This window comes from Mytilus californianus, unplaced genomic scaffold (assembly GCF_021869535.1).
Source record: "Mytilus californianus isolate M0D057914Y unplaced genomic scaffold, xbMytCali1.0.p SCAF_7, whole genome shotgun sequence".
NCBI classification, from domain to species: Eukaryota; Metazoa; Mollusca; class Bivalvia; order Mytilida; family Mytilidae; genus Mytilus; species Mytilus californianus.
In genome coordinates, this window is record NW_026262723.1 from 86668898 (window position 1) to 86689472 (window position 20575).

Sequence of the window (20575 nt, forward strand, 5' to 3'; positions counted from 1 at the left end):
GTAAATTTGGTGAATTTTTACAACCATTGGGTTTCATCGAACTACTGGGATAATGATACACTCTAGGACAAAACGTCCAGCAACAGTTGATGCCATAAAATATCATTGATACGTTTATTTTCTGTAAATTTACAGAAATAATTTGGTTTTCAATGCTCTTCAGCTTCGTGTTTGATTTGTTCTTCCATTTGTTTTGATTCGAGCGCCACTGATGAGTCTTTATGATGACGAATCGCGCGTCTGGCTTACCAAACTATAAGCATGGTATCTTTGGTGAGATTTTAAACAACTGGGTAAATGCGACTGCTGGTGAACGTTTACATATTAGGGTATAACTGACCAAGAAATCAGCACGTTGCTGTTTATATGAAATCATTGATATGTTTATTTTCTGTAAAAACACTGTTTATAAAAAATTATCGAAACACGAAGGTTTCTCTACCCCAAGGTACATATAGCAATAGTCGTATTAGACCATATTTTCGGAAATTTTGGTTTTAAATTTTCCTTAACTTGGTATTTGAACTGGCCTTTCATTTGTTCTAATTCGAACACCACTGGACAGTTTTATGTAGACGAAATGCAAACCTGGCTTACCAAATTATAAGTCTGGTATCTATGAAGACGAAATGCGAACCTGGCTTACCAAATTATAAGTTTGGTATCTATGTAGACCAAATGCGAACCTGGCGTACCAAATTGTAAGTCTGGTATCTATGTAGACGAAATGCGAACCTGGCGTACCAAATTGTAAGTCTGGTATCTATGTAGACGAAATGCGAACCTGGCTTACCAAATTATAAGTCTGGTATCTATGACTATGTAGACGAAATGCGAACCTGGCGTACCAAATTATAAGTCTGGTATCTATGTAGACGAAATGCGAACCTGGCTTACCAAATTATAAGTCTGGTATCTTTGTAGACGAAATGCGAACCTGGCTTACCAAATTATAAGTCTGGTATCTATGTAGACGAAATGCGAACCTGGCTTACAAAATTATCAGTCTGGTATCTATGATGAGTTTCTACATTAGCACATATTTTCCTTAACACGTTATTTGATTTCTATATTTGTTTTTGTATTTAGTGGTTTGAGGATCTTTTTGTTTTTTCGTTTTTTGTCATGACATTTTCAGTTTCTCTTTGACTTGTAAGTTTTGAATGTTCCCATTCTGCCTACTTTTAGATAGCTGTAAATTGGAAGATTTAACATTTCCAATTAATTTTTCTAAGCAGTCTGCGTGATATTATAAAAAATTTGATTTTGTGAATAATCGTATAAAAGCACTCTCCAAATATCTAAGTTTTTATCCACATTCTATTGTGGTTATGGGCGTTGCTTTGCATATCTTATTTGTTAATAGTCTTTTCTGTATTTATCATTTAAAAATGAATATGGCATTCTTCAACATATAGATAGAATTAAATGTTAAATATAATGATATTTTTTTCTTATTGTAGCCACCTATTATTAACAATTTGCCATCTATTCTCGAGATCAGCGAGTCAACGACATCCTCAATATTTCTATACACAATCAATGTAACAGATGCCACAAATGATGAAATATGTTGTACCTTAGCATACACATTGCCTGTCAGTCATAATTTTAATTTTACAAAGGACGATGGAGGTATGTGAATTTAAAAAAAAATTTCATTAGCAATCATATCACATCTTCTTATTTTGTATCTATGGACATAAACTCATCATTGATGAGATGAGAGTGGTGGACGCTTATACAACTTTATACCTAATACCATTGACCTACCAAACCGCCTTACATTGACCTAATTACAGACTTTAACATGTAAAGTATGTACAAAGTTCAAAGTTAGTTAAGCATTACTTAGGGGAACGGGACCAAATAATCTTATTAATATGAGATGTAGTAGTAGACTGTCCACTTATTTGACATTATCCTAAACTTGAACAAATTATTGACGCCGCCTCCCTCGCATGAAACAACATACAACTGCACCGAGACGATATAGTTACCTATTCTGGAATATTGGTACGGTTAATGGTATAATAACATTTGATTCCAATTTTTCTAGTTTGTTAAAAACATTTTCAAGACTATCTTCTCAAATTAAAGTTTAGTTCTATTGCAAATTGGACAAACCTATATTTCCAGCTTATTAGATTGACCATCCTCAGTTACACATCTGTCACTCAATGCCACACAACGAAAATATAAATTCATTGAATGAAATAAATGTTTTATCTACGAATTGGTAATTCCCTTAGGCTGATAAGGTACAGATGATGATAGCAGAACTTATAAGGAGAAGTCTGTGCCTTATATATAACACAGTTACGTTCTGTGCATTTTCTTGTGAAAGAGCACTGTAAAATTTTAATAATAAATAAACAATTTATAGAATATATCTTATTTCTACCAAAGTAGCCAAAATTAGCAATTTACATATTCGAAAGCAAAGTTATGCAAGATGACTGTTGTGTTTTGTAGTATATTCAATATGGACTGTTGAAGAGCCGGCATTTGCATACAACGATATAGACTCATATCGAATCTTCATATGCTGTCAGGATGACCTTGGGTCAAGTACAAGTTACTTAATATTGAGACTGACAGAGGTTGCTGAAACTAAACAATATATCCCTCCAGGTACTTATGTCACATATATAGTTAATATAAGACCACAGAAAATATGATGATACTTTAGCATGAACATCGGAGCCTAAATTTAGTTTTCGAACATAATGAATAAATCGATGTGGCAATCATCTCCGGATGTACATAGGTGATAGTATTTGCATTTCGGAATTTAGGTTGCTCTTTTGTGTACCCTACTTAAGTCAATGTATCTGAACAGTGTGATTGGACAAAAAAATACAGTATCTACTGAACATTGTTTCCCAAACTGAGGGATGAATCAGGTGAAAATATATTCTTTGCCTGGGCCAAGAAACGTGTGTTTGGGTTTATCATTCTGATAGCAAAAAGGCATTGGAAAGTTTTAAAATTTATTGTCAAAGGTAGGTTTTGTTAGAAAATTTGCAATCATTTGAGCTTATTTTCAAATGATATGTTACGCTTCTGTCTCAAGTTAGGGTGAAGGTTGGCGCCTGTTAAAACGTTTAAACTTGCTGCATTTTTATGCACCTGTTCTAAGTTAGGGGCCTGTTGTTGAGTGGTTGTCTTTTGTTGGTGTGGTTCATAAGTGTTTCTCGTTTCAGGTTTTTTATATAGATAAGACCGTTGGTTTTCCTGTTTGAATTTACACTAGTCATTTTGGGGCCCTTCTGTTCAACTCTTTATACATTGTGACTTGGATGGAGAGTTGTCTCATTGGCACTCATACAATATCTTCTTATTTATATATATATAATGTTGAAAAAAAATGATTCATTCATCGTTACGTAATCAAATGATGTTAGTCATTAATCGTGAAGTAAAGTAAGGACATATCAGTTAAAAAAGAATATCAGCCATTGTTGAAATTATTTTTGTTTTTATACAGATTGGTTCTACAGAGCAATTATTATTTCTTTGCTGCCTATATCATTTATGACAATACTTTCCGTTGCCACGCTTGTTATTACCATGTTTTTCCTAGACGGCGATATTATAGTACCAGAAAGGACTGAAACGGCAGTATTAATCAGCAGAGAACCAACACTGGTATCAGATGACGACGATGCTACTATTCTATCTGAAATAGAAAATACTCTAATTAAGCCTGTGAGTAGGAGTATAGAGTTTAAGGACTTATATAAGAATGAAGTCGTACAGATACCTGTATGGACAGGGAAATTTCGTAAAGCTCCTCAGGAGACTGCCCAAAACGCATGGCGTGAAATATCTAACATTGATATTGAAGAGCAATCTAATTTGCCGTCTGGACCACGAACGAAAGGAGATGCTTTTGGTGTACAATTGAAATTATTTCACTTTGGTAAAAAGCCGATGAATTCACTTTCAGCAGAGGAAAAAGCAACTCAAATGCTTCAGAAAAAGAATGCACTTAAAGAAAAGTGGAAAGAAATAATTGCAAAAGCAGAATCAGATAAAAAAAAGAAAGAAATAAAAAAGAAGACGGAAAATCATGATTTGTCACCAGCAGTAGATAAACAAAATTCGCTCATACAGAGTAGAAGCAATTCAATCAATATCGCCGAGGAAAAAGGAAAATCTCAAAATAGGAGCAGTTCAAAAAATACAAGTGAAGAAAATAGAATATCTCCATTAAAGAAAAAAGCCTCCACCACAGTAATCAATGAAAGCAATTATGACATTATTGCTGAGAAAATGTACGAATCAAATGAAACAGAGAGCCTTGTTTTAAACATTGACACCCAGTCGTCCGATAGTGCTGCTGACAATACAGACACAATAGGTGATGAAAATTCTAGCGTTGCTAATATGGATGTGATGAAAGATGAAAGTGAAAATCTCAGTGTATTCAATGAAATCGTTGAAACAGGTACTGCAGCTATTGTAACTGATATGAAAAAGTGATTTTTATATGGCATGTAATGTGTTTTGCTGAACAGTTGAATCAATGTTACTTTCCATTACATTTTAGGTATATGATGACAGAATTTTTCGCTTGCATGAAATAGTGATTTTCACACAATTTTAAAATTACCCTGCTGTTTATGACGGTACTCTTTTGCTTCACTTTTATTAGTTATGAAGAGTAACATATTGTAAAAACGTATACAAACAACTTTAAGTCCTATTTAACAGCTTCCCATTTTCCCTTTATTCGCTTATAATTTAATCAAAAGCGCAAAGAGGATTGATAATTGTGTAAAATACACATACAAATGGATTAACCTTCTTGGGATGTATAATTCTGCAGCCATATCCAATATAATAAGGATTTAGTGTATCTTTAGAACTGCACCGAACGGCGCTAGGCTGTAAAAGATTTTTGTACACGCTCCTAATATGATAAGAAATCACTTTCTGATTTACCCATTGAACAAAATCGGCTATTATTGTACAAATTCCCCTCCTGAACATGAAATAACTGTTTGATGATATGGAATATCAATAGAAATGGTTTAGTTTAACATTCGAAATTTAGTTCAATTAATTTTTTTGCCTCATGAGATTAGCAAAAACAGCTGCATTTGATAATGCAAACACATAATCAAGCGACTACGTGAAGGGTAAAAAAGGCATATACGTTTTGTCAAATACCATGGCAAAGAGGGTAAGCAATGCATATCCTGTGCATAACCTTGTAGATGGTGAAATATGAGCAATATTCATCTTGTTCACGGAAGTACGTGAAAATACACACTTACTATCAACCAGTCAAAATCCAAGATATATGTATAAAAGAGTAATTATGTGCAATATCTGCAATTATAAACTACGGATTATGTGTAGTATTTGTAGCTGTAAACGTATTGTAGTTAACAAGTTTATACGAATTTGATGAACTGTATTTGACGTCGATGAGGCATCAACCCATCATCGACACAAACAACCAAAAGACATTTAGACGGTTTTGCTAAAAGACACGTGCATATAATTAACGAAATTAATGAGAAATAGAAAAATGACGTGAAAATGTAATCATCACAATCACAATAGGTCTTCTTGCACGATAAATGAAAAATACAAATACTATTATATATTCATGTTAAAATGTACTAATGGAAATATAATAAGTTCTATCCACGTAAAAAGACTACGAATAATGATGTCCAAATATCAAAGACACGAACCATAAAGAATTGTACATAGTAATACACAATTGGTTAATTTTTAAAAGGTTATTGTCTCTAATGCCGTGTTATCATTTTGGTTCTTATGTCCGCATTATACAACTTAAAGCTCATTATACTTAATTGATTTTAAAGGAGGTGTTTATTCTTTAGAAAATAATTGATCTGTTAAACAGATTGATGTAGTATCGTCAAAATGATCTTTACAACAAATTAAATTTCAAGACCTATTTGTGATCAGAGGTGGCTAGTATATGTGACATGCAATCTAGTTCAAAAAGACAAAATGTTGTTATTTCAGTTGTCTCATATAATGATTACAATAGGGTTAAAATACGGTATTAACACATTCACAGGAAAATATTTTGTCGAAAATTGTCTTAAAACGACTCTAAAAGGTAAGATATAAATACAAAAGCCTTTTTTACTAATATTCCCAAAGTGTTTAGAAATGTACATGATTTTTAACACACATATTAGAACAAATATGCAGTGTTAATTCTACAATAATTAATTGAGCACTCTATAGCCTTAATTTATTACGGATTGACAGTATTCAAATACTGTGTAATTATTGAAGGTTGAATGAAATATATTTCGCACTGATCTATTTTTTTGGTTTTTGCGTTTTTTAGTCTTAAATGATAGAAAATAACATTTAGCACTGAACTATTTTCTGGTTTTGGAAGTTTTTTTTAGTCTTAAATGATAGAAAATAATTTTGAATTTAGTAATCAATATGCACTTAAAAATGAAAGTGAAAGAAAGATTCAAGCAGTAGAAAATAGAATTTGATTTCTTCAAAAGGACGACTAATACCAAATAGTGTTGATAGCCTGAATTGGTACATACACTAAATTTGGTGGAGTTGAACCCTTTTTACGTGCATCACACCCTTTGTTAGTTTTGTGTTTTCTGTTGTTTTTATTGTTAAATTGTGGAAAAATGGAAAAACTATTTCATAACTGTTGACCAGTATTATGTGGGGGATATATCAAAGTTGTTGTTGATCGTGAGTTGCGGGAACCGGACGAATGGTCAAAAATGTGGTTTTATGCGAATTTGATACTAGTGAGAGGTTTAGTAAGCTATAAAACCAGATTTAATCCACCATTTTCTACATAAGAAAATGCCTGTACCAAGTCAGGAATATGACAGTTGTTTTCTATTCGTTTTGATATGTACTTGAATTTTTGATTTTGCCATTTGTTAAGGGATTTTCCGTTTTGAATTTCCCTTGGAGTTCGGTATTTTTGTTATGTTATTTTTTATACGTACAAAAAAAAAATTCAAACATTGATTCTCAACATCTTAAGTTTTCCTTAAAAACAAAACAAAAAAAACCAAAAAAATCCCTGTAACAAAATGTCACAAACACCTTTGGGTAATTCTCTGCTTTGGAGCTCGGTGCAATAGTCATTTTGATAGCTTGTTTTCCAGGGTTTACAAAACAAAATAAAATATATGAAAAAAAACTAAAGTTGCGACTTTGTTGGAAAAGGTTGTATAAAGGCTGTCGAAATAGGAATGAATAATATGTAGCCAGAATAATGAATTGTATATGGTTTATGAGCTCTTTGTCAGTAAAAAAGAGACAGAAGATACTAATGGGATATTCAAACTCACAAGTCGACGACAAACTGACAACGACATGGCAAAAAACGAAAAGCGACCGAAAGACAAACATCAGTATACAAAACAACATAGAAGTTAAAGTTAAAGACTAAGCAACACGAACCCAACAAATACAGGGGATGGTCTTAGGTTTCCCGGAAGGGTAAGCAGATCTTGTTTCATATATAACACCTGTCGTGTATATTTTATAGTACAACAATCTGTAATTAGTCTATAAAATATAATGTTCAATTGACGAGGAATAAGTAGATCTGATTTTTCTGAGTATTTTATCACTTTAAAAATATTGATATTAGACTTTTTATCCATTTAACGATTTTGTTACATTATTGGCTTTGTCTAAAGATAAGCGTACAGTAATTGGTGTTTGGTGTGTATATTTTTGGTTTTATATTTAAGCGCATGTTATGAAAATAATATTATACCCATGTGTCTTCCGCGTTTAAAATCAGTGTATATATCACATCAACAAGAAATTCATTTGTGTAAAAATGCATATCGTGCATCAAAAAGCTTCAATTTCTTTTCTTTAATTAATTGCCCCAGAGTAGACGCTCTTGTCGATGAATGTAAAGTATTCGAGGATATCACAGGCATTATCGTAGCAACTAATTTGGCATTCGATTGTGTTATTTACCTGTACACACGTAACTTGGAAAAAGCAAAACAAAAGAGGAAATAAGATGAGTTATCCTTCTAATGCACATGTTTACCTTAACTGCTTTTGGTGTCCTTTTATGAATCGTCCATTTTTATACATCGAAATTCTATTATCATCTGCATATTGGAAATATATATCCTAGATTGAATGTCTTGAATGATGGAGGGTTGTTGCTTTCAAGAAGGCTATCTTACCCATGGTTCTTAATGGTAAAGTTAAATTGATATTTTCAAATCTGCAAAAGCTTGTAGGTTCTAAATATTGACGACTTTTTGTGTAAACAAAACATCATTACACGTCTATGCTAGTTCCATTTTCATATATAATCCGACTGCCTATGTTAACACAGGCGACCTAAACATTGCCAACACCCTTTCCTGTAAATGTGTTAATTTTAGGTCCTACATGGCGTGAGACTAAATCCATAAATGAAATACAAAACTATAAAAGTCTAATGGATTTAGTCGAGAATTATGTCCACCAATAGGATTAAAGTACAAAAATAGAAAACAGATACTCTTTTCAAATAGGTTAGGACTGCGAGGTCGTTGATACACATTAAAATTAAAAAAAATATCAAAGGTGCGAATGTTGCTAAATATCTTCATTATTATACCCTGTCAAAAAGCTTTTTGTTCCCGCTGGAAAACCCAAGCTAACATCGATTTCTTGTTTTGGGGGGGAGGTCAAATAGTATTACAAAAATAGCGAACTCCTAGGCTTTTCGAAAATAAAGGGGAAGTCCATAAAAACTGACAAAATCAAATGTTAGACTTTATCAAGCAACGGAACGATTTGAAAACAACTGTCATATTCATGACTTCGTACAATTTTTTTCCGAAAAAGTGGTGGATAAATCACATTACATAAACTGCTTGATAAAGGAATTAGATATTAACATTTCCTTTTGAACCTCAATATATACTCCCCATTGTTCTAAGTTCCAATGGATTTTTCAATTAAGATGAAGAACTAGATCTTCCTTTACGCTGCTGGATACCCACATTACACAAATGTCTTTATACACAACGATATATTGTTGGGTTTGCCATCTGCTTCACGAAATTACTTCCATATTCTTAATATCTAGTTTATCAGCAATCAAAGCCAAGCTTTAGTGTTACTGTGAACCTACCTTTTCTAAGGGCGTTGTAAATCAGATGTGGACAAAATTCAAAAGACCTGTTTCAATACAAAATTGTAAGTCTCTCTCCACCTGCAATGTTATTAATTCATTTTTTACTTTGGTACTGGCATGAAAATACGGATATTGTGTTATGAAAATTTGCTGTAACAAAATTTGTGAAATTTACTTAAATTAAGGGATATATCGCCCTCATGCAAAACTTTGATTCCTTGCCCGGCTTAGGCTTACTTTTTGTCCTATTTGGTTTCATGAGTTCTTCCAAGATTCTAATAAGATGTGGATGTTCAAATGTTTAGGTCACGAGCATCACTTTAGGTGTACTACCACCAAATCATAGTACGTCACATCCGGTTGCATACGAAAAAGGGTCGAAAAAAATTTTCCCTTGAATTTGACAGTTGTAGGAAATTAATCCTACATTTAAGTAAAAAATGTCTGGGTCATTAACATGTATCTTGGGTGTTTCAAAGCACCATTATTTTTTTATTTGGTGTTTCTATAGAATATTTTGGAAACTTGAGGTTACATGGTTACTGAAGCTTGTACACAGGTAAAAAAGAGGTGAAAATTTGATCTGTTAACTTCCAGTGATGGTTATTTTCTTATATGCAATGAAATGTTATGTGAAATTTTGTCTATAGTACTGCACAGGATAAAACTTTACTCATACCAAGTATTTCTTTATTTGAAACAAAGATAAATTCTGCACAATTTTTTGAAAAGTGCAAATTTAACAAAGACTAATAGGGGAAAATCAATGGTGGTATCACACCTGAAGAGACATATATTTGTCGAACTGCGCATCTGGTACAGTAAAATTGGTACCGTTAATGTTATTTGACTTCCTTTTATTTAATATTGTATTTCTCATTCTAAACTAATTATAGATTGCACGAAGTAGGCAAGCAATGTTTCCTTAAAATATGGTCAACTTAGAAACATATATGTTGTACTAGGAAGGGATAAATTATAAGGTGTAAGAAGAAAAACACTGGTTTAAAAATCTCTAAATGATAACATAACCAAGATGCTTAATTTTTATTGAAACATATCTGTTACGTTTTGAGGACGTATTTGTCAGAGACAATCGACATTCCTAAGGGAATTAACTGTGATCTTCTTCTTTCCGATTTGTTCCTTTTATTCATATGAGGCAGGATTATAACCGTTTATGTTATTGTTATTATTTTCAACCTACTAAAATACTGTTAACTGATTTATGTACTACACGATATTGCCTGGGTCTTTGTATACGGTATCATACTTGTCAAAACAGGTCCTTTGCAGTATTTGGGTTTAAAGGTCCGGTTCGTTAAGATTTCTTTTCAACACCCTCACAGCTTTTATATATTCGGAAATAGTATATTTGTAAAGAGTACCTTCACTTCTTCTCTGTAAAATTTTGACCATTGTCTGGCATAATCCTCCACAAAATTCATGTGGATGATAAAACTACGTTAAAAATTATATAGATCTTAGCTCATAGTATTTACGCCAGTTGATTTACACATTTCATCGAGAAGTGTTGTTGATAGTTGGCGATCGCAAGTTGTTACGTCTTCATCCGGATTATATGTGAATTTTGAACTTACAGAAGCGCAATGCAGTTCTGGTATCTAATGTTAAGATCCTACAACACGTTGTTTGTTGAATTTTCTAGGTTGCAATTTGTATACCTGAAAGATATTTACAAAGTTGCAGCTTTCGAGGGGTGCTCCGAATAACGGATGAATCTACTAATACATACATACATACATACATACGATGACCTATGCCACTGCTGGTGGTACCTTAATGCACTTAAACTTCGTATTTTATTTGGCCTTTTTAACATTTCTCTTTTGAGCGTCACTGATTACTCTTTTGTAGACAAAACTCGCATCTGACGTAAAATGTTGTTATCCTAATCTATATGATGAGTCCGAAATATTAAAGATTTTCTATCCAGGGGTAGATTACTTTAGCTGTTTTTTGTAAAACCTTTCGGAATTTTGGCGTATCCTCAATGCTCTTTTATATTTTATATTTGGCCTGTTTAACTTATTTGATTTGAGCGTCACTGATGAGTCTTTTATAGAAGAAAAGCGCGTCTGGCGTACAAAATTTTAATTCTGGTATCTATGATGAGTTATTTTACTTATCAGACTATAAATTAATCTTCAAACTGTATTACATAAAATGACGGTGCTGAATATCATGACAGGTGTCCCCAAACATAACAAACTATTTTTTTTTCTCAGGTGTCCAACACATAGCAAGGGTATAAAGTTAAGAATGTTTTAACAAAGACACCATTTCAGCCATAAAGGCCTTATTTATAATTATTACATGACTATAAATTTTCTGTTTTCTCATTGGCTAAAAGCATAGGAAATCCTTTTTGATAAAACATTATATTCACTGTGGCAAAAATTTCTTTTTCTTTGTTTTCGGTGTATTTTTTTCTCTTCTTCTTGTTTTTGGTGTATTTGTTATTAGTAAACTTTATTGAAAATGTCGACTTCTGAAAATTAGCAACTGCAAAAGCACATGTTATATATTTAGTATAAAAACAGGGAGCAGTTTTAACAGTATCTTGAGCAATTACTAGAAAATTAAAGAAGGGCAAAAAGTCATATAATAAAACAATATATACACTGTTATAAGAGGAATAATTATAAGAGGATAATAATAATTATAAATTCGAATATTCCTATTCTTCTTTCATTACTCCATCGACGAGTATCGAACTATGCTATATTTCTGATTCTGACAACAAATAAGGAACAGCAACGAGATTGTTTTTGCTCTGTTTTGTTTTGTTTTGTTTTGTTTTTATTTTTGTTTTGTTTGTTATTTTTCTTGTTGGTTAAGTTTTTAATGTTTTATTTGCAAGAAAACATTTTACCATTTTTACGACAGAACATCAAAAATGGAATAGAAATTAATAGACAGTCGAATAGTATACGAAAAAAAAAACGCTTGTCCGGATAATATTATTAGCAAAGCCTTAGGTACATCCTGAGTAATGATAAATTTTGAAAACTACGGGTTCGTCGAACAAGAAAACTTTTCTATGTGGCACTAAAATTTGTTTTGAATCATTTGTTCAACTAGTATCAATCACTTTTTTTATACTGATTTGAAAACATTTCAGAAAAGATAATATTTACTCCTCCAGACATATTGTAATAAAATAAACAAATCATAAGCTGCAAAAAGAGGGAGGAGGAGTATTTCAAAACATTCCGGAGGATCTACTACATGCGAAAATATTATTTCAAAGCCGAAAAATTAATAAGATGCATGATAGAGATGTTATAAAAGCGCGTATACGCTGAATTGGACAAGCTTCTATCTCTCTTCTCTAAACGTATTTGGAGAAATGTAAAACAACAAAAATACCAAACTCCAAGGAAAATTCAAAACGGAAAGACCTTAATAAAAATTGCAAAATCAAAAGCTCAAACACATCTAACGAATTGAAAACAACTGTCATATTCATGACTCGGTACAGGCTTTTCCTTATGTAGAAAATGGTGGATTAAACCTGGTTTTATAGCTAGCTAAATCTCTCACTTGTATGACAGTCGCATAGAACTCCATTATATTGACAACAATGTGTGAGCAAAACAGACAAACGTAATAGGTAAAACGTCAAAAATTGGAGTACAACAGTCAACATTGTAATATAATGTTAATCACTATAAAAACAAATAATTGTTTCAACAAAGAAACACAAAATGGCATATAGACAAAGTACATAAGCAAAAATGAACTCAAAATTGACCCTAGCACAATGGCGGGATGTATCGATCCACGTCATAAGTAAGTAATCAAAAATGGATAAACATGAAAGGTTAAAAGTATACAAGGACAAAAAAGGGAAACTTTAACACGTAATTAAGATGATTAATAACATTAGTAACTAGAATCTATACTTCAAGACCATCATGTATTATTTGTGAAATTGATGCGAAATATTTATCAACAAGGTCTTGGTATCTTCAAATGAACTTTATTAGAAACAGGACCAGACGTTCTTTGACATAACCTTGGCTCATCAACTTTCTGCCCAGACACTGGTTACGTTTTATAAAGTCTGAGTAGCAGCTGCAAGCTCTTGCATACCGAATGAGTTAGGAAATGTATATCCCATATGCAGGTAAATTTGGTACATTGCTGCTAAGGTGGGGAACATTATTAATTTCAAAATTAAAATCGTCTCGCTTGTCATAGATTCTTGTATTGAGATGACCACATGTCAAATTCGAGGTATAAGTCTAAAAATGAGGTGGAGGAAGCCGTGTCTGTTGTTTCTTTAATTTCTAGTTCTGGAGGATATATTAATGGAACCCAATCAGAAGTTTGGATTTTTAATGGAAAGAATATCATCAATATTTCTGAATGTAAAATTAAACGATCGGGCATCTTTGATTTTCTTGTTTGTTGACAAATGTCTGAAAGATGTTCCTTTGAATTTGGAGGTAGACTTTTTCAGCAAGTTGTCGGCATTCCTATGGGAACGAACTGTATGCCTCTCCTTGTCGACTCATATGAAGATAAGAAGAGGTCGGCAAGGAGAGGCGCACAGTTCGTTTCCATAGGAATGCCGACAACTTGCTGAAAAAGACTACCTCCAAATTCAACAAATATGTTGTCAATGAAAAACTCCAGCATACTGATCACTTGTTCCTCTGTGTCGCATGTTTTCCATCTTGTTCACTATTAACAAATATGCCGTATGGTATCCCAAATAAATAAATTTAGACGATTTTTCAATTTTAGATGGGGAATGGTGGTATACTTGGTTGAAAAATCAAACGTTTTGATAGAATTAGTTTCAGAGAAAGATCGTATTTCAAATTATCAAGAAGTTGTTTAGAGTTTTTTAGAATCCACATATGGTTAATACCACTACGCGAGTAAACAATTTCACGGTATTTCTGAAGACCCTCTTTAACTGCGGCCAATCTAATGAACAATTCCTTTTGTACGAAATTTTGTGAAGCTTAGGTATCCAATACAAACAAGGTAAGTCCTCCGATTTGCTGTTCAATGTAATGTTCATTGAAGCAATGAAAGACTTATGATTCGCCAAAATATCATCCTTGTCAAATGAAATGTTTTTATATGTGGCATTACCTGAGTGTTCATTTATTCACAGCATGTGTCTTTGTCTCTCCTAAAATCCAAAGTATCTACTGCCGATTAATATATTCTTTATAATTCTACATTTCAGTAAAAAACTACCAGGAGTGAGCACAGACAGTTGGCTTCCGAAGAAATAATCTGAAAGTGTGAGCATGCTCGCAATTTCTGTTTTATTGCTTGCCAGTTTTAGACTAGGTAAAATGTTAGATGTAAGATATTTTCTCAGACAAAAAAAATGAATTTATATAAGCCTGCAATCTTTAACATTTGCAGAATACAAAGCATTACATGAAAATGAATGGTTCAGCAGGTCAACAATTAGGGGTGCAAACATGAATATATAATGGTCCCGCAACATCGACTTCAACAAGCTACAAACAATTCTCGTAACTAATTACAATAGCAAAGGTACAAAAATCTTAAATTACAGGCCAAACAGCACAAAGATACATTTAGATTCCTTACTTTCAGCAGCCACATACAAACAAGGTATTGTGTTGTCAAATGAGTTTTTATAATAAATCTTTTAATTGTTACCTGAGAAAAAGGGAAATACTTGTTTTGTAGGGATGAACTTTCATTGATACTGAGCTGTGATATGTTTATATCAAATAAATACCGACGCGTTAAGGAAAAATTCGTAAGGGATCCGCGGAACCCAGTGTCTAGGCTACTTTTGCTGTTAGTCGCAGGCTCAACAAAAATGGGAAAAAAATTATTAAAAATTTTCCTCTAGACACTATCTTTTGATTGTAAGAAGTTCTGTTCAAGTTTGGTAAAAATCCAAGAAGGTTTATGAATCAAATAAATGTTTTAAAAACTTTAACTGCAGACTGTACGTAATGTTACCTGGAATAAAACTATGTCCATTTATAAGTAATATTCGGAAAAACAGGAAATAAATTTTTACAAAATTTCCTTCTAGATACTAGCTTTTGATCATAAACAAGCTTCTGTCCAAGTTTGGTACAAATCCAGGATGGTTTAAGAAAGTTATCAAAATTTTGAAAGCTTTAACCAAAGAGTGAATGTAATGTTAACTGGCAGAAAAACTAAGTCCATTTATAAGTAAAATACGGATAAACAGGATTTTTTTTTAACAAAATTTACTTTTGAATACTATCTTATGATCACAAACAAGCTTCTGTCCAAGTGTGGTTACTAATCCAGGTTAGTTTAAGAAAGTTATTAAAATTTGAAAAACTTTAACCACAGAGTTAATGTTATGTTAACTGGCAGAAAAACTAAGTCCATATATGAGTAATATACGGATAAACAGGATTTTTTTATTACAAAATTTTCTTCTGGAGACTATCTTATGATTATAAACAAGCTTCTGTCCAAGTTTGGTTGAAATGCAGGATAGTTTAAGAAAGTTATTAAAATTTGAAAAAATTTAACCACAGAGTGAATATTTGTGGACGCCGCCGCCGCCGCCGCCGACGACGACGACGACCCCGACGGAATGTAGGATCGCTATTTCTCGCCTTTGCGACAAAAGTCGCAGGCTCGACAAAAATTATGGTAACTGATAATTCTGTTAACAATAAAATCATGCTATTTATGAATTTTTGGGAACACTGTCATTTGCATCTTTGATTTTGGGGTCACTAGGGCAAAAATAAAGGGCACATCATCTATGGAGACACTAAAATTTTGGCAAATATTTTGTCTTCGGACGTTAACTTTGAACCATAACTATTTTCGTATCAAAAATTCTAGAATGCAGATCGACTTTGACAAAGATTTTGCACAGAGATGTTTTTATTTAGTGGGTAAGACAACACTGTGATTTCCGTTTGTCTCTTTAGCTGAAAGTGGAGTCTGGGGTGAATGGACACTTTGGACATGTTCTGTTCCATGTGGATCTGGAACTCAATATAGATCAAGATTGTGTGATAGTACATCTCTATCAAAAAGTGCATGTGTTGGGGACTCTGATGAATCATCTTACTGTGATACTGGAGTTGACTGTGAGTAAATAAACTCATCATAGATATCAAACTAAAAAAAATACGTAATGTATATTATTGGTCTCAAAACTTTCAGAACGGCCAATGAAAGATCAACTACAATATAGATATAAGTAGATGTGGTATGATTGGCATTGAGACAACTATCCACCTGATAGTTCAGATAAAGAGGATGTAAACAACTATATGTCATTGTACGGCCTTCAAAAATGAGTAAAACCCATACCCCATATATTGTAAGCTATAAAAGGCTCAAACTTTACAAAATAAGAAACAATTCAAACGAGAAAACCGACGTACTGATTACAAAATAATTAACGAAAAACAAATATGACGGACAGCAACCAACGACAACCACTTAAATACAGGCTCTAAACTTGGGAAAGGTACTTGAAAAATGTGATGGGGTTATTTGATGTTTATGAGAGCTCAGCCCTCCCCTAACCTAGGACAGTTGTGAAACAGAACAACATAAGAACAAACTGTAATAATCAGTTGAGTTTCGCGTTACACAACAGATTGGTTCGAAGCACAAAACAAATACTAACATACAAACAAAGACACAAAGTACAGATCTAAGAGAACTCGTCTTTACTGTTTAAAGCAAGTTCAGAGCCAATTACTACTTATAGATTAATCATGTTCCTCAAAATATATCTAGCGGATATTTTTCAATTGAGCAATGCAAAATGAAAGTAAATGGTATGATTAGGTGTATAATTATAAAATTTCATGAATTTATAGCAACATATTTAGTTATCTTTTATTAAAAACAAATAACTTTTTTTCAAAGGATCAGTAAATTTGCATGTTTGTTTCTCTGTGTGTTCGATTCCTAGTTTAAGTTTAACTTTAGGTACACTCGTTCAAATTTTTTTTATGGTATTGTGTTTTATTTGTAGTCACCTTTTTTGTTTGCTTTAAGACGATTTTAGTTTATATGTTACAAGTCTTTCTTTCTTTTATAATTTTTTCTTATTTCCTGTCTCACTATCCTGATTAAGAATACTCATAAGGAAATGAGTAGATATAAGAAGATGTGGTATGAGTGCCAATGAGACAACTCTCCATCCAAGTCACAATAAACCATTATAGGTCAAAGTACGGCCTTCAACAAGGAGCCTTGGCTCACACCGAACAGCAAGCTATAAAGGGCCCCAAAATGACTTGTGCAAAACAATTCAAACAGGAAAACCAACGGTTTAATCAATATAAAAATCGAGAAACGAGAAACACTTATGAACCACATCAACATACGACAACCACTGAACAACAGGTTCCTGTGATAAGGTTCAGTTTATTTTCATATGCTCATACTCTTATATATTTCATTGTGTCTATTTTTTACCGCTAATTTTGGATAGGCCTAACTTCTTGAATCTTTTAAGCGTAGTAGTGGTCTTGCTAGTTATATAGTTATCAAATTAAATCAAGGAATGATGATTTTTTTTTGTGTTAAAAAGTCAGTGAAATTTGTAGATGCTTCTTTTTTAATAAATCCAAATGCATCTATAAAACGTAATTAAAGCATAGAGTATTTTTCTCAAAGACAAATTGATTGAAAAGAACAGAAATTAAAGTTTTCAATGATGTTCCCTGTTTTTGAATATTTTTCTATCTATGAAAAAGAAGATGTGGTATGATTACCAATGAGACAACTCTCCACAAGAGACCTAATGACACAGAAATTAACAACTATAGGTCACCGTAAGGCCTTCAACAATGAGCAAAGTAATAGTCTGTCAATATCCAAGTTTCAACGTTGTACCTGACAAATTTTGCTTTCAAGAATATGCGATTTTGTGATTAGTGAAAACTGATTTAAGTTTTTGTGATACGTGAATATTGATTTAAGTTTTTGAGAATAGTGAATACTGATTTGCGATTTTGTCATTTGTATATACTTAGTTTATGAAGTCTTTACTTTTGTCTCAGTACAATTACATGAAATATGATTTTGTATTCTATTTATAATATATAAACTAGATGGTATAACAAATATGTATGATGAAATATCTTCATATATGGAAATAGAATTACTCAATTGTCAAACTTGTGATTGTTACAGGTTGTGCACCCAAAGTGTTTGATATAGCTTTTCTTATCGATGTGACGTATTATCCATATAAATTAGAAGATATAATTACTTTCTTCAAAAGTATAACAAACACGTTGAATGTGGCTTCTTATCAAACCAGAATATCAGTTGCCACTATGAGTTCACAGGTCACATTGCTCTTTGACTTTAAAACAGCCACATCAAACACGGAAGTAGATTCTGAATTAGACACCATATCATCAACATATTATGGGACAATAAACACAGAAGAAGCGTTTGATTTTGCAAGAGGAACAATGTTTACAGAAGAAAATGGAGCACGGTCAGATGTAAGTGACATATTGATCATGCTGAAAGACGGTACATATTCTGATTCGAACTCAGATGTAGAAGAAGCAGCTCAGAAACTTAAGGATAGTGGTGTATATGTAATGATTGCTGAAGAAGATACTGTAAGGCTTAAAGATGTCGCTGATCAACATTCAAGTTTTAGTTCGCCAACAACAAAGAGGCTTAACGACACGCTGAATCTTTTCACAAGCGGTTTCCCATGCAATTACTGTAAGTTTAATTTTTGCTACAGTTTTTTTTTAATTGTTTTTATGATACCAAAAAGAGGCAATGATACAAAAATACAAAATTAAATATGATCAAACCTTGAATGAGGAAATTCATAATGAGCCGGCGGGAACAACGGGTATCTATTTAGAATATTGTAATATCATATTGTAAGGTGCATACATTAAATCCACCACCGTAAATGCATGCTTAAAGTCGATGATTTGCATTTTCTCATTATTAAATAGCCATATTTGATGTGTGCTTTATTGTTTTTCTTTGTTGAAATAGTTATTTAGTTTTATAGTTATTAAGATTATAACACAATGTTGACTGTTGTACCCCCAATTTTTTACTTTTTTATTTATTATATAAATAAGAAGATGTGATATGAGTGCCAATGAAACAACTCTCCATCCAAGTCACAATGTGTAAAAATTAAACCATTATAGGTCAAAGTACGGCCTTCAACACGTAGCCTTGCCTCACAACGAACAGCAAGCTATATAGGGATCCAAAATGACTTGTGTAAAACAATTCAAACAGGAAAACAACGGTCTAATCTGTAAAAAAAAAACGACAAACGACAAACACTTATGAACCACACCAACAAACGACTACCACTGAACAACAGGTTCCTGACTTAGGACAGGTTCAAACAAATGCAGCGGGTTATAAACGTTTTAACAGGCGCCAACCTTCACTCTAACCTGAAACAGTAGTATAACATAACAACATAGAAAGACACACTATGAAATATCAATTGAAATGGCTTAACTCGATCAAAAAGAAATATCAACAAAAACATGTAAACATACACTGAACGAATAAATTTAATCTATGACACAATATAAATACAATATGTAAATATGTATGTTTGTTTTGCTCATACATTGTTGTCAATGTAATGGAATTATATGTGACTGTCATACAAGTGAGAGGTTTAGCTAGCTATAGAACCAGGTTTAATCCACTATTTTCCACAAAAAGAAATGTCTGTACCAAGTCAGGAATATGACAGTTGTTATCAATTCGTTTGATGTGTTTGAGCTTTTGATTTTGACATTTGATATATGACTTTCCGTTTTGAAGTTTCTTTGGAGTTCGGGTTTTATTTCCCATGATATATTTCCTAAATTAGCAGGTGCAAAATCTTTATATTAGATCCAGAATTTTGCAATTTTTTATCGTTTCCATTATCATATTCAAAATAATTATCCTCACTTTGCAAATATTTTGATATATTTTATTCATATTTTTCACTATATCACTTGATTTCACTATATCCACAGTATTCAGTTTTTATTTCATTTCCCAAGATATATGCCCCAAATAAACAATATTTGATCCAGAATTTTATAACGATTATTTCAAATTTTACATTCACGTTATCCTCACGTTAGGAACATTTTGGAATATTTTACTTTTACTTTTCACTTTATCACTAGATTAAACTATATCCACTATATTAATTTAACATTTTATTTCATTTCCATGATATATATCCCATTTAAACAGGTGAATCACTCTTATAATATATCCTGAAATTTAGTATAATTCCTACTTGCATTCCAATTTTGATTTTTTTTAACCTTTTAGATAACTAAATCCAATCTTATGAAAATTAAATTTCCTTGAGTGAACACAGTATTTTATGCACAAAAGTCCTATTACAATAGATTTAAAAGAAAAACACTG

General features: G+C 32.3%; 1 protein-coding gene across 24 annotated transcripts in view; it reads left to right on the top strand.

Moving 5' to 3' along the window:
- Positions 1-5057, top strand: part of LOC127708599 (uncharacterized) — a 60424-nt gene extending 55367 nt beyond the window's left edge. For all 24 annotated transcript variants that reach the window (XM_052213589.1, XM_052213590.1, XM_052213595.1 and 21 more), the window contains 3 exons: positions 1464-1635; positions 2476-2634; positions 3491-5057. In XM_052213589.1, coding sequence (XP_052069549.1) covers positions 1464-1635; positions 2476-2634; positions 3491-4488 — 1329 coding nt within the window. In that variant the 3' untranslated portion in view covers positions 4489-5057. The remainder of the gene's footprint in view (positions 1-1463; positions 1636-2475; positions 2635-3490) is intronic.
- The last annotated feature ends 15518 nt before the right edge of the window (positions 5058-20575 follow it).